The sequence below is a fragment of the Eptatretus burgeri genome, chromosome 9, assembly GCF_056783735.1.
Source record: "Eptatretus burgeri isolate ZD-2024b chromosome 9, Ebu_testis_v1, whole genome shotgun sequence".
Classification (NCBI taxonomy): domain Eukaryota; kingdom Metazoa; phylum Chordata; class Myxini; order Myxiniformes; family Myxinidae; genus Eptatretus; species Eptatretus burgeri.
The window spans coordinates 72,207,395-72,222,401 of NC_140969.1; the positions used below are offsets into that span (position 1 = coordinate 72,207,395).

The window sequence follows — 15,007 nt, forward strand, 5'->3', positions numbered from 1 at the left end:
CGGCTCATCACCAGACGGGTAGGCTCGACGTGGTCTCGGCCCCAGGCCGTCTGCCCCCTCATAGTGGAGGGTGGTCCCTTTTTCTTTTGCTTTGAGTATATGTGTTGTCGGCGCCGTCTGTGAAGTAAAACTGTATAAGTGTTGCCGTGTGCTCGGTAGTCGGTTAGCTCTGCATTGTCTTTTGCTTTTACATTTGCTTTTTGTGCATTATTGTGTGTTTCTTCTTCTTCTTTTACATGTGCTTTTGGTGTGATTGTATATGTGTGCTTTCCGTTCATCGCGAAATAAATGTGCTTTATGTTGAACTGTTTTCCCGTTTCGCTTCGTCTTTTCCTTTATTGAATCTCCATCTTACTTCACGTAAAGGGTTGGTCGTGGGCTAAAACGCCCGATAATTAATCGAACCGTCGAGGCCGACGATAACACCGCTCGGTTATCCCGATAGTACGGAACGGGTCGCTTAAAGTGGCCCGTGTCCGAAGTCGACCTGCGGCGAGGTGCGATCGCCCGGTCTACCCTCCGTGTGGGTACTTAGGTAGGTCGAATTTGGCGAGCAACCCAATCCCACGCGGGGGGCCGATTGGCACGATCGTGGTGAGGCCGAAAGGCCCACCCGTGACTAGTTCCCGGCGTTAGTCCGAGAGGGTCACGACGGGATTGTCCGTCTCCGGTGGGCGACGTGCCGCGATTAGAGTTACGTGGCCGTTCGCACGCCGGCGGGCGCGAATCCGCAACAATATACACATATATATATATATATATATATATATATATATATATATATATATGTATATGTGTATATATATGTATGTATATATATGTATATATATTTTATAATATTATATAATTATTATTTTATAATATTACATAATTTAATAATTAAGAAGAAGAAAAGATTTTTTTTAATATATATTTTTTTCATTTTTATGGAGAGCCACTTCGCGCATCCTGGAGCTGAATGTTAGTTCTATATATGTGTAAAGTTTCATCAAGATCGGTTCACTGGTCTTGGAGCTTATTCGTCACAAAAAAACAGACAGACAGACAGACACAGACAGAAAGACTGCCATTTATATAGTAGATGTGTATATATATATATATATATATATATATATATATATATATATATATATATATATATATATATATATATATATATATATATATATATATATATATATATATATATATATATATATATATATATATATAGAGCCAGCACTCCAAACAAATTGTAAACAACTGCACTAACCAACTCCAGTCGAATGTCACGCCTGCCCAGCTCATTCGTGAAAGACTTGCACTAGTCTAGCATGCTTTATGAGCTGCCAACCCCATACTGAAAATGGGATATGGAGTAAAATTATTATGCAGAGTGTGGAGGAAGAAGGGAGTGATGTTTTTGTTTTCTTTTCTCATCCAGGACTATATTCTTTGCTGATACCATGCGGTGGGTGGAACTATCACCCCATAGCAATGAAATGTTTGAGGATGAGGTCAATGTGACAGAGATTGTGTTCTTCACAAAGCACAAAGAATTCTTCCAGCGTACGTGGAGAGACCAGGTAAGAGGTGGAACATGATTGTGATGAGCAGATGGTTACAATATCTGGGTTTCTTTTGCTTTACTTTGGTCTTGCATCCATGCATCCATCCCCCCTCCCCCTCTTGACGTACGAACCCCGACCTTGTGGACTCGGCCTAACTTGTGGTGGCATGGCTTACCTTGTCTTTTGTCAACATGGTCTGCCCTGTGTTGGCCATGGCTTGCCTTGTGGAGTCAGCCTGTCTGATCTTCTTCTTCTTCCTCTTTCGGCTTGCTCCCGTTTGGGGTCGCCACAGCGGATCAACCGTCTCCATTTCGCTCTATCCTCCACATCTTCCATTGACACTCCAACCACCCGCATGTCCTCCCTCACCGCATCCATGAACCTCTTCTTTGGCCTTCCTCTTCTCCTCCTGCCTGGCGGCTCCATCTTCAACATCCTTCTCCCGATATACTCCGTTTCCCTCCTGTGCACATGTCCAAACCATCTCAATCTCGCCTCTCTCACTTTGTCTCCAAACCGTCCTACCTTCGCTGTCCCTCTAATATACTCATTTCTTATCCTATCCATCCTCGTCACTCCCAACGAGAATCGCAGCATCTTTAACTCTGCCACCTCCAGCTCCGCTTCCTGTCTTATTGTTAGTGCCACCGACTCCAAACCATACAACATAGCTGGTCTCACTACCGTCTTATATACTTTCCCCTTCACTCTTGCAGCTACCCTTCTGTCACAAATCACTCCTGCAACTCTTCTCCACCCACTCCATCCTGCCTGCACTCTCTTTTTCACTTCTCTCCCCCACTCTCCGTTACTTTGGACAGTTGATCCCAAGTATTTAAACCAATCCACCTTCCCCACCTCAATTCCTTGCAACCGCACCATACCACCACCCTCCCTCTCATTTACGCACATGTACTCCGTCTTACTCCTACTGACTAACATTCCCCTTCTCTCCAGTGCGTACCTCCACCTCTCAAGGCTCGATTCAGCCTGCTCCCTACTCTCCCTACAGATCATGATGTCATCCGCGAACATCATAGTCCATGGAGACTCCAGTCTGATCTCGTCTGTCAACCTGATCTGATCATCACCATTGCAAACAGGAAAGGGCTCAGAGTCGATCCTTGGTGCAATCCCACTTTAACCTTAAACCGGTCCGTCATTCCTACCGCACACCTCACCGCTGTCACACTGTCCTCATACATATCCTGCACGATCCTCACATACTTCTCCACCACTCCCGACTTCCTCATACAATGCCACAACTCCTCTCTTGGCACCCTATCATAAGCTTTCTCTAAATCCACAAACACACAATGTAACTCCTTCTGGCCTTCCCTATACTTCTCCATCAACATTCTCAAAGCAAACATCGCATCAGTTGTGCTCTTTCCTGGCATAAACCCATATTGCTGCTCACAGATCGTCACCTCTCCTCTCAACCGAGCTTCCACTACTCTTTCCCACAACTTCATGGTGTGGCTTAACAACTTTATCCCTCTGTAATTTCCACAGCTCTGCACATCACCTTTATTCTTGAAAATCGGAACCAGTACACTTAATCTCCACTCCTCCGGCATCCTCTCACTTTCCAAGACTTTATTAAACAATCTGGTTAACAACCCCACTGCCATCTCTCCTAAGCACTTCCATGCCTCCACTGGTATACCATCTGGGCCAACCGCCTTTCCACTTTTCATCTTCTTCATAGCAGTCCTCACTTCATCCTGACTGATCCATCCCACTTCCAGATTCACTATCTCCACCTCTTCCAACCTTCTCTCTCTCATTTTCTTCATTCCTCAGCTCCTCAAAGTACTCCATCCACCTTCTCAACACACTCTCCTCGCTTGTCAACACATTCCCATTTGCGTCCTTTATCACCCGAACCTGCAGCACATCCTTCCCAGCTCGGTCCCTCTGTCTTGCCAATCGGTATAAATCCTTTTCCCCTTCTTTTGTATCCAACTTCTCATACAGCTCGTCATATGCCTTTTCCTTGGCCTTTGCCACCTCTCTTTTTGCTTTTCGACGCCACTCCTTGTACTCCTGCCTACTTTCTTCATCTCTCTGACTATCCCACTTCTTTTTCGCCAACCCCTTCTTCCTTATACTTTCCTGTACTTCCTCATTCCACCACCAAGTCTCCTTATCTTCCTTCCTCTGTCCAGATGTCACACCAAGTACCTTCCTAGCTATCTCCCTCACATCTTCTGCTGTCGTTGCCCAATCATCCCACCCATCTTTACCACCATCCAACGTCTGTCTCACCTCCTCCCTAAATTTCAAGCAACAGTCTTCCTCCTTCAGCTTCCACCATCTGGTCCTTGGTTCAGCCCTCACTCTCTTTCTCAACCTCACCTCCAAAGTCATCCTACAGACCACCAATCGATGCTGTCGAGCTACACTCTCCCCTGCCACAACCTTACAGTCACTAATCTCTTTCAGGTTGCATCTCCTACTTAAGATGTAATCCACCTGTGTGCACTTTCCTCCACTCTTGTATGTCACCCTGTGTTCCTCCTTCTTCTTGAAATACGTATTTACCACTGACATTTCCATTCTTTTTGCAAACTCTACCACCATTTGCCCTTCCACATTTCTCTTGTTGAGAACGTACCTCCCCATCACCTCCTCATCCTCTTTATTCCCTTCCCCAACATGTCCATTGAAATCTGCTCCAATCACCACTCTTTCATCCTTGGATACACTCTCCACCACTTCATCTAAGTCACTCCAGAAATCTTCTTTATATTCCATCTCACACCCCATATGTGGGGCATATGCACTGATGACATTCATCATCACCCCTTCAATTTCCAACTTCACACTCATCACTCGGTCAGACACTCTCCTTACCTCCAATACCCTCTTGACATAATCTTCCTTCAGGATTATCCTGACACCATTTCTCCTCCCATCCACACCATGGTAGAACAGTTTGAAACCACCTCCAATACTCCTCGCCTTACTCCCCATCCACTTGGTCTCTTGTACACACAGTATGTCCACCTTTCTTCTCTCCATCACATCAGCCAACTCTCGCCCTTTGCCAGTCATCGTCCCAACATTCAGAGTTCCAACTCTCACTTCCACACTTCTACCCTTCCCCCTCTCCCACTGCCTCCGGACTCGCCTTCCCCGTCTCCTTCTCCTCCTTCGCCCAGCAGTAGCACAATTTCCACTGGTACCCTGCTGACCACCGGTACCGGTGGCGGTCGTTGGTAACCCGGGCCTCGACCGATCCGGTATGGAAATTCGTTTTGTTGTCCGCATAATGATTTGGCATAGGTTTTTACGCCGGATGCCCTTCCTGACACAACCCTGGTCGCCTCTTACGACACACAGGGATATGGTACACCTATTCTAACCGGGGCATACACCGGGCCCAGTACAACTGGTGCTCATTTCGCCGACCTCGGAAGGATGGCAGGCTGAGTCAACCCCCTGGTGTTTTCGACTTGGTTTTATATATATATATATATATATATATATATATATATATATATATATATATATATATATACATATACTAATTCAGTGTCCCAACGGGGCTTGAACTCAGGACCTCTTGGGTCCCAAGCCACTGCCCTAACCACTGCGCCAACACCAGGCTAAAACTGCGCCAACACCAGGCTATGGAGTCAGCCTGTCTGATCAGCCCATGGTATCTCAGCATTTTGAAAGTGCTGTATGCTTTTGTTTTTTGATATTTTTAACATTCGTGGTTATGATTTTTTTTGCTTGTTGCCTTACAAACATATTAAAGGTCCCCTGACAAGCAAAACTTTCTGGTTATTTTTATATTAACTTGACCTTCCTAGTGAAGAAATCACCCGTTTTTTTAAATCAAAAATGGGATAATTAGAGCAATATTTCGATCATTTATTGTGCTTTTCACAACTTGTTATGCCCCGCCCCTAAAAAAAGTTGACTTCATCGAATCGCAGCGTTGACGTCACATACAGTAACTCGCACAGAGTGGATTGACTCGAGATCTCTAGAGTCTAGACTCTAGACTAGTCCGATAAATCCGTCGTCCCTCCGACTCGGCTGATAAATCTGACGTGCTGTTGCTTTTATTTATTATTCTCTTTTTTTCATTGTTTTCTACTGGTGCTACATGACGACAGTAGGAATAAAATAAATAAAAATGCAACAGAATGTCAGATTTATTGGACTACTCGAGACAATTGTATCACAAGGTGTGTTCTGCACACAAGTTTTCATCGTATCCGGACAGCGAGATTGCTTCGTTTTATGCGCGGAGAGATACGGCCGATGACATGCGCCAGCCTTGCTTGTGATTAATTTGCCGTGGAGCAACATGTCCGCTGCGCTGTTCACGTCAACTCACTAAAATATTTCTGATATCGAGCAGTATGCAAGTCGAATTTACATTATTGAATTATGAATAGGATTTAGTTTAACCAGTTGTTATTTCCGAGTCTTCCTTCGATGTCCTCCCTATCGTCATATCATGAACTCCCGGAATTTCATTGCCATTTTTCTCTGCTTGTCCTGCTTCGGGCTCGAACTGCTAAGGCCGTATTTCATTTCCAGCTGCCTGAACTTCACCTCCCGCGACTATGTTATCCGACAATTCTCCATCTGATTCAGACCAAAATCCTTCATTTCTCTCACACTCACTGTCGTTACCAGACAAATGAAAGTCCATGCCATCCATTATTCAAAACTAAATGTTCGATTTTTTTAAAGCAGAAATGAATGAAGCGATTGAGTCGACCAATCAAATGTGGAAACACACAGAAAGCCAATACAATCACGTAGACCACCAACCCGAGTAATTAACGTGCAGCCTTTGACATACTGTACATGACGTCATGTGGGTTACGCCCCTTTCAGGAGAATTTTTAGGGGCGTTCCCGAAGAGGTTTGTTTTTTTAATTTTACATTTTACAGAATGAGTATTGTGAAAAAATCATTGTCAGATCTGAAATCACGATGAAAAACTCCTCTAGGACATACTGTATATCAATGAAATTTCAGTACTTTTGCATGTCAGGGGACCTCTAAACTTTACGAACATATTATTATTATTTTTTGTTTTTGCATCGCAAACCTTCCCTGCGGTTCCCTGAATCCACTGTCATTTGATTCATTGAAATCTGTGAATCCGTTTTCAAGTTATAACACAACAAACAGACAGACAAGCCGGTAGGCAACATGGGTGGTCGCTATATAATTGCATACTAGTCATACGGTTTTCGACGGATCTGGCTGAAATTTTTTGACAGAGGTTGATTATAGTGTGCATAAAAGTGCTGAAGCCGATTTTTGATTTTCGAAAAAATGTATATATATAAATATATTTCGGATTTTTTCAAAAATTTCAAAGTCCCGTTGCTAGGCAATGATGGCGTCCATAGCAACGGTGCTCAAAAGCATACAACTAGATCCTGGTATGAACCTCCCAGATAAGTTTCATCAAAATCGGTAGACTCCTCTGGCCTCCAGAGCTGTCCATTACATACAAACAAACAGACAAGCCGGTAGGCGACATGGGTGGTCGCTACATAATTGCATACTAATCATAGTTTTTGACGGATCGGGCTGAAAATGTTTGACAAAGAGGTTCATTAAAGTGCGCATAAAAGCCTGGTAGGTGATTTTAATTTTCGAAAAAATTAATTTTTTAGGAATTTTCAAAAATTTCAAAGTCCCGTTGCTAGGCAACGGTGGTGTCCATAACAACGATGCTCAAAAGCATACAACTAGATCCTGGTATGAACCAGGATCTACCATCATCAACCATTTTTGCAACCATCCATCCCCCCTCCCCACCCCCTTTTCTGAGTATGGACCCCTGTTTTGTGGACTCAGCCTAACTTGTGTTGGCAGAGCCTACCAAGCTAATAGCAAACATTTAGTGTGTGTGTGTGTGTGTGTGTGTGTGTGTGTGTGTGTGTGTGTGTGTGTGTGTGTGTGTGTGTGTGTGTGTGTGTGTGTGTGTGTGTGTGTGTGTGTGTGTGTGTGTGTGTGTGTGTGTGTGTGTGTGTCACAATAGGAAATTGGTTGCTGGTCGAACGGGCAGCATGTCGAAAAGCCGTTATAAATAACATTTTGAATATTTGAATAAAAGTTTAACCCAGAGGTAATTGTGGTGGTCGTGTTTGTTGGTGTACATGTTATATTCAAGGTAAGATGTGCATGATTTAATGTATTATCATATAGTACTTGAAGAATGTGATGGGAGTTGTAACTATATGATGATACATTAAATCTTCGAGCGAGTAAAGTCGAATTCGTGATTAGTGATGTTGCATTTGATGGTTTGACTGACTGACTGGACACAACTGAGGTTGTGGATCTACTGATGTGGATCCATGATCAAGGTTATGGATCAGCTGTTTGGAGAGGTTCTGGGCTGAAAGGAATCAAAACTTCGAGGAAGAACGTTGCCCAGCTGATGATCCGTGTGGTCGGGAAACCAATCAATTGCTTACAGGTTCAGGTTTTTACTTTAGGTAAGGGAATTATATTTTGAGGTTTATAATTTAAATGAAGTTCAATACAATTTATGATGTTGTGAAATTAACATAATTTACAGCAATCCTTTAAATTATATTTTATGAATGGCTGATACTGTACAATTAATTAAATGTGTGTGCGTGTGTGTGTGTGTGTGTGTGTGTGTGTGTGTGTGTGTGTGTATATATATATATATATATATATATATATATATATATATATATATATATATATATATATATATATATATATATATATACATACACACACACATGCTCATGGATGAGTGAGGTCACATGTCATTTTATGTTGTCATTAATTTGAGATTGTATCCATGTTCTCAATTATTTTTGTTTCTTTTCAGGGGAAGGTCTTCTGGCGAAGATTTGTGTTTTGTTTCAAGCTTTACATTCAAAAGTATTTGTACCCCAAGTGTAAAATAGAGGTTTGTTTGGAGGGGGTGGGTTGAAGGCAGGGATGGTAATGGAGAGCCATTTCATAATCTCAGCCTGAGCATTTAGTCTGAACCTGTAATCTACTGTGTGTGGTTATCGTGCAGGATCGCACTCCTTTAATGAGATGTGTGGAAGAAATGCAGGATTACATCTTCTTTAATTACTGCAATGGTAATTATTGCCTTGTGCTAACATTATGCTTTACACTCAACTTTTGAAATTGTGGAGGGGTGGGGAAGGGGAAGAGGTAGTTGGAAGTGGAGTCCTTATATACAAGGAGTGGCGATGTGATGCATCCCAAATATTTCCAGTCACATGGATCATTGGCGCCATTTTGTTTCATCGATAGCTCGTCTTTCTTTTTAAAATGACAGGGTGCTGTGCAATCAGATGTAACAATCGATCAGAAAAGGCTTTCAAAATGTATTGATTCCCTGCAAATGCCGGAAAGCAACAAATTTTGGAAAATAAAGTTAGTCTGCTGAGATGGAAACCAACTTCGGGGTCGTTTCTGTGCCAGGTAAGTTGTAATCCCGTGTGTGTACATTTGTGTGGTGCTGTAATCATTATTGTCGGTGGTAATTGGGTATAACTTGTACAAAGACATCATCATCGAAACATCTATCAATTATAATTTATGGGACATCAAGAACATCCTGGCAAAGTTATTTTTAATTAAACATGTCACTTGTGTGTCTGTAACGCAAGTTTATTTATTTTTTTTATTCATGTATTTATTTGACTTGGTCATAGTGTTGCTGTTAATATTGGTGAAGAAGATGTCCATGAAATGGTTAATTCCAAAATAATTCAGGATCCATTTGCCTTTCTGTGTCGGAGTGGCGACCCATCCAGGAGTGTGTCCAATAGCCAAGGAGACTGCTTCAGCAGCACCAATGCTCTACATAGAGTATTGTCCCAATGGATGGATGGATGGACAGGCAGCGTGATTTGTCAATGTGTGTGCCGTCCCTTGAATGAACATTAAACGGGAATCCCGTCTGCCAGCATTAGTTGGACGTTAAAGATCGTACTGTGTCCTTCATGAAGAGTAGGTCAGCTATTGCTGCCCCCCTGGATAAATAACAAATGGCTGCCCTAACGACTGCTGGGAAAGCAATGGCAAACCACCCAGTATCAGCTTTGCTAAGTCACGAAAGACTTGCCTTCAGGCAGAGCACACAATCAATCAATCAATCTTCTCAAGCTCTTTGTCTTTTTTTCACTCACAATTGTTATCTTTTCTCATTCTCGACTTTCCCTCCATGTGTCTTTCACTTTCCTCCTTCTACTTCTATCAAATTTCTGCATTCTGTCACGACATATATGTTTCTTCTACTCACACGCTCTGTACACCTCAAATTAGGCAATCAGTGTGAACCTTTACTCGCACATTGCACTTAATTTTGCCGCGGTTTCTGATATATGTTAAAGTGAGAAATCAATCCTGTCTGATTGTGTGCTTATTGTAACGTGTTCGAAGAAGGCGAAAAAAAAGCATCAAATCATATAAACTTCCTTTTTGGGCGCAGAGAAAGACAGCTTGATTAGAAAATGGATACATTACACTCTACGCACAATGGGCACAGGTTTTGGTGTGCCCTGCTCGATGGAAACAAAATGGCGTCAAATTGCAAGTAGTCGCTACTCCTGTTATATAGTGACTCTCGTTGGAAGGTGTCATGACTTTCATAAAATGACACTAATATGCTTGTTTGTTTCTATTTCAGCGAAGTTTGCAACTGCAAGGGCCTTTATGAACAACCTGATAATTCTTGGACTATCAACAGAAATGATAGCAAGCATAGGAAAAGGCTACAGTAAGTTTGCTTGAAATAATCATTCTTCTTTGTTTATTTTGTTGCCTTATTCATTTCAGCATTGGTACTTCTTGATTTTTTTTTGATTTTTTTTAGCCCACACTTTTAATACCTTGCATGGGTTTATCATGCCTAATATGGTTCACTTCTCGTTTGTGGCATGCGGAATAACCCTTTAACATGGATTTATAAAATGTTTACCGGATCTGGGCTATTACTTGTGCAGACGTCTCATATTCTTGAATAGCTAATGATTGTGAAAACTTTTAAGATTGCTTCAATTGACACTCATTCTTTCCTGTCTTTCAGTGAAAGATCCATTTTATGGCAAACAAACTCGGTGAGACTTTTTTAATGTATATGAATTTATTTAATTGGATTTGCAAGTAATTTGGACTAATCCCAGTTTACATTTTCCTTGACATATTTATCAAACAGAGGGACTTATCGAGGGCTATTTGGTCATCCAGACTCTCCTGTCACTTATCTAAAGGTAAGAACTATTCTTGCCTTGGTATATCATGGTGTGAATTGTATAATAAATAATAATAATAACTAGAAGGACACTCGGTAGAGCGCATACCTCAGTCACACAATGCCTGATCCACGAGAACATATCGGTCCAAATACATTTTTGGAATATCATGCTAAATATCGTGTTTGGCTCGATTTCTCAATGGTGAAGAATCACTTTATAAATTAAATAATTCTCGTATCCAGATCCGAGTTGGATCTTCACCAAATTCGAAGCAATTCTTCCTTGTCACACACCCAACTTGTACACCAAGTTTTATCCAAATTCGTCAACAAATTTTGAGATATCGTGCAATATATCATTTTGGCCCTATCTCTCAATGGTGAAGAATAACTTAGGAATTTTAGAAGTCGGATCCGGATCCTCACCAAAATCTAAGCAGTTCGTTATTGTCACACACCGAACCTGTCCACAAAATTTCGTCTGGTTCCATTCACAACTTTTTGAGATATCCTGCACACAAGCAGACAAACAAACAAACAAGCAGTCATACACTGGTACTTGCGAAATCGTCAACTTGACCTCTGACCTTGTCTAATAAAAGCTGTCCCTAGAGAAGGTAGCGACGCAAACCAGAAGTTTATATGATGATTCTGTACCAAACCATCAAAAATCGAATGTTTGACCTCGCTGTGACCTTGACCTTTGACCGCTTTTGACTAAAATGTAATCAGCGCTAACCATCACCCTCGTGAATCACGTGGTGTAATTTGACATTGGTAGCTTCTTCCGTTCTCGAGTTATCGTGCCTACAAAGAAACACACAAACAGAGGATGGAAGTCATCAATATACTTACGAAATCTAAAGATTTCGTAAGTAACAAGCAGTCATAGACTGGTACTTACGAAATCGTCAACTTGACCTCTGACCTTGTCTCATAAATGCTGTCTCTAGAGAAGGTAGCGACACAAACCAGAAGTTTCTACGATGATTCTGTACAAAACCATCAAAAATCGAATGTTTGACCTCACTGTGACCTTGACCTTTGACCAATTTTGACCAAAATCTAATCAGCGCTCACCATCACCCTCCTGAATCATGTGGTGTAATTTGATTTTGGTAGATTCTTCCGTTCTCGAGTTATAACTTTTGTTTGGATGTTTGACCTCACTGTGACCTTGACCTTTGACCGATTTTGACCAAAATCTAATCCGCTAGCCATCACCCTCCTGAATCACGTGGTGTAATTTGACATTGGTAGCTTCTTCTGTTCAAGAGTTACCGCGGATTAATGTAATGTAAAGGTCACACTCGACGGCCACCCCAACTCGAAAGGAGGCCGGGGCGAGCGCGATGATGTCAGCGCGCACACACAAAAGCTTTACGTGACTCAACGACGCGTCTGCTCGAGCGCGCTGCGCCACATGACGAGCCGTGACGAGGCGGTTGAAATATTTTTATACAATCTTAAAACATCTCCAGAACATCCGATTTTTACCAGAATTTCGACAACCGAGTTTTAAGCGTCCTTAGCGATCGCAAAAACCAAAGACAAAATTAAAATCCAAGTTAAAACGAACTCGTAACGTCGACCGAAGCAAAAATACTCGATTTCTCCACAGGAATTTATGGAATTATTTCATATTATTTTATAAAAGTCATATAACCGTAATATTCGGCCATCCACAAACAATCTCTACACCATCCGATGGCTTAGCGAGTCAGACATGCGACAATAAGCTTTATTTGGATGAAAAATAACTTTTAAATACCATCTTTATCGAAAACACAACGCGACCTACAACTAGGCAAGGCGTTCTGCGCCATGGGCGCAAACACTGAAATTTTTAAAACAGCCGTAACTCGACGAATTGACACAAATTCCGCCGAACTTACCTCGATCTTTCAAACTCACGCTCCGTCAACAATACCTGATTACCTGTGGTAACTTTTCTCGAGTTATGTTTTGGATGTTTGACCTCACTGTGACCTTGACCTTTGACCGATTTTGACCAAAATCTAAGCAGCGCTAGCCATCACCCTCCTGAATCACGTGGTATAATTTGACATTGGTAGCTTCTTCTGTTCTCGAGTTATCGTGCCTACAAACAAACAAACAAGCAGTCATAGACTGGTACTTATGAAATCGTCAACTTGACATCTGACCTTGTCTAATAAATGCTGTCTCTAGAGAAGGTAGCGATGCAAACCAGAAGTTTCTACGATGATTTTGTACAAAACCATCAAAAATCGAATGTTTGACCTCACTGTGACCTTGTCCTTTGACCGATTTTGACCAAAATCTAATCAGCGCTAGCCACCACCCTCCTGAATTGCGTGTTCTAATTTGACATTGGTAGCTTCTTCCGTTCTCGAGTTATCGTGCCTACAAACAAACACACAAACAGAGGACGGAAGCGATCAATATACTTACGAAATCTTTAGATTTCGTAAGTACCAAGCCGGTAGGCGGCGATGGGTCGCCGAGCAGGAATGTTAGTATTGCGACACTTTGACCGCTGACCAAGTGGAGATAGGTCATTATGCAAATGAGCAAACTTGTACTACTCATCGGGGAGTATTCACGTGCAAAAATTTGTTTGGATCGGTTGAGCCGTTTTGCTGGTAGGGGGACTTGAATAAACATTTTCACCGAAAAATGCACTTATTGACCTTTGACCCCTGAACTAATCGAGATAGGTCATTATGCAAACAAGCAAAGTTGTCATACTCATTACGGTATATAAGCATGTAAAGTTTCATTCAATTCGGTTCAATCGTCTTGGAGCTAGTGTACTTTGAAGTTTTAGCAGGAATGCTCAATGGCCCTCAGACACCCAAGTTGAGAGGGTTGCCATTTTGAAACTATAAGATATAGAGCAAAATGGATGTCATATAGCAGATAGGGAATCACCTTAAGATTATGCATATCAAATCTCATCCAGTTCCATCTACTGATAACTACTCGGTATCCATTTGAATGAAAAGTACCGAAAATGCGGTTTGAAATTGGAAATTCCCAAAGTTCGAGGGGGTGCTGTGGGTGAACAAAGTTCTAAATCGAAAATCTGGCTCCATCGTTTGTGCATAATGTATTCCAGACGATTAGTTTGAATTTTCATGACTATCCGACTATAACTCGAGGAGAAGTAGCATTTGGCGCGAAGGCACCTCCAGCTCTCGCATATTATCGATTTTTGCACTAATTGACCTTTGACCCCTGACCTAAGCGAAATCGGTCAATATGTCCTGAGGCAAAGTTGTAGTACTCATTGAGTACCATGAACCTGAAAAATTTCATTCGTATCGATGCACTCACCTGGTCGCTAGGGGGCCTTCAATTTTCACCAATTTTCGCGCATACCCTAATTGTAGGGGGCGCTGCGGGTAAAGTATTCCATATATCACAAAACCAGAATATATTTGATAGAGCATCACCTGTAGATCATTCCTGCCAAATTTCATAACCCTACCTGGGATAATGGCTTTCGGAATTGATTTCGTGTGAACGGTACCGATTTTGAAAGTTTTTTGGTTGTTGCTAGGGAACCAAAGCGCCCCTAGAAACCATCACAATTTCCAAAGCACAAGGTCATAAGATGTACCTACCACCTGAGTTTGGTCAAAATCGGCCCACGTTTACTACCAATTATGCTGATGACAAACGAACAAACATCCAAACAATTAGACAGAATTACTGACAATAAGGGTCACCTATTATTTCGGCGACCCAACAGACAGAGAGGGATGAAAACATGACCTCCTTCACCTTCGGTGGTGGAGGTAATAATAAATAAATAAATAAAAACATAAAAGCCTCTCATCCTGATTTGAGTTGCTTTGCAATGTAGTCATGACCCCTGTCTTGATAAGGTAAGTTTGGGGTGTTTCTCTAACAGAGAGTCGGATTCATTTTGGATAACTATAAAGCTCGTTTGTTCATTCAAATTGAAGAAATATTTGATGTATGGAAGTGAAACGTGAGCAATGCAGATCGAATATGTAAAAATAAATGGAAATGACTAAGATGAGAATGATATGATGGATTAATGGATTGTCTCTGAAAGAAAGAATACCCAACTCAGAAATCAGGATGAGATAAAAAAAAATCAATGTTGGTAAAGAAGAACTTAGGAAGAGAAGACTTTGTTGATATGGTTGTGCGCAACGAAAGTTAAAAAAGTCGAAGCTGCAACAAAAGCGATACGAATTGT

The 15,007-nt window shown here is 41.7% G+C and overlaps 1 protein-coding gene across 1 annotated transcript in view; it reads left to right on the plus strand.

Annotated features, from left to right (window-relative positions):
* The window catches only part of LOC147020343 (uncharacterized), a 76,660-nt gene that overhangs the window by 49,867 nt on the left and 11,786 nt on the right, over nt 1-15,007 (plus strand). The window contains exons 4-9 of the mRNA XM_085893783.1: nt 1,424-1,565; nt 8,407-8,487; nt 8,602-8,668; nt 10,228-10,317; nt 10,627-10,657; nt 10,756-10,810. Coding sequence (XP_085749909.1) covers nt 1,424-1,565; nt 8,407-8,487; nt 8,602-8,668; nt 10,228-10,317; nt 10,627-10,657; nt 10,756-10,810 — 466 coding nt within the window. The remainder of the gene's footprint in view (nt 1-1,423; nt 1,566-8,406; nt 8,488-8,601; nt 8,669-10,227; nt 10,318-10,626; nt 10,658-10,755; nt 10,811-15,007) is intronic.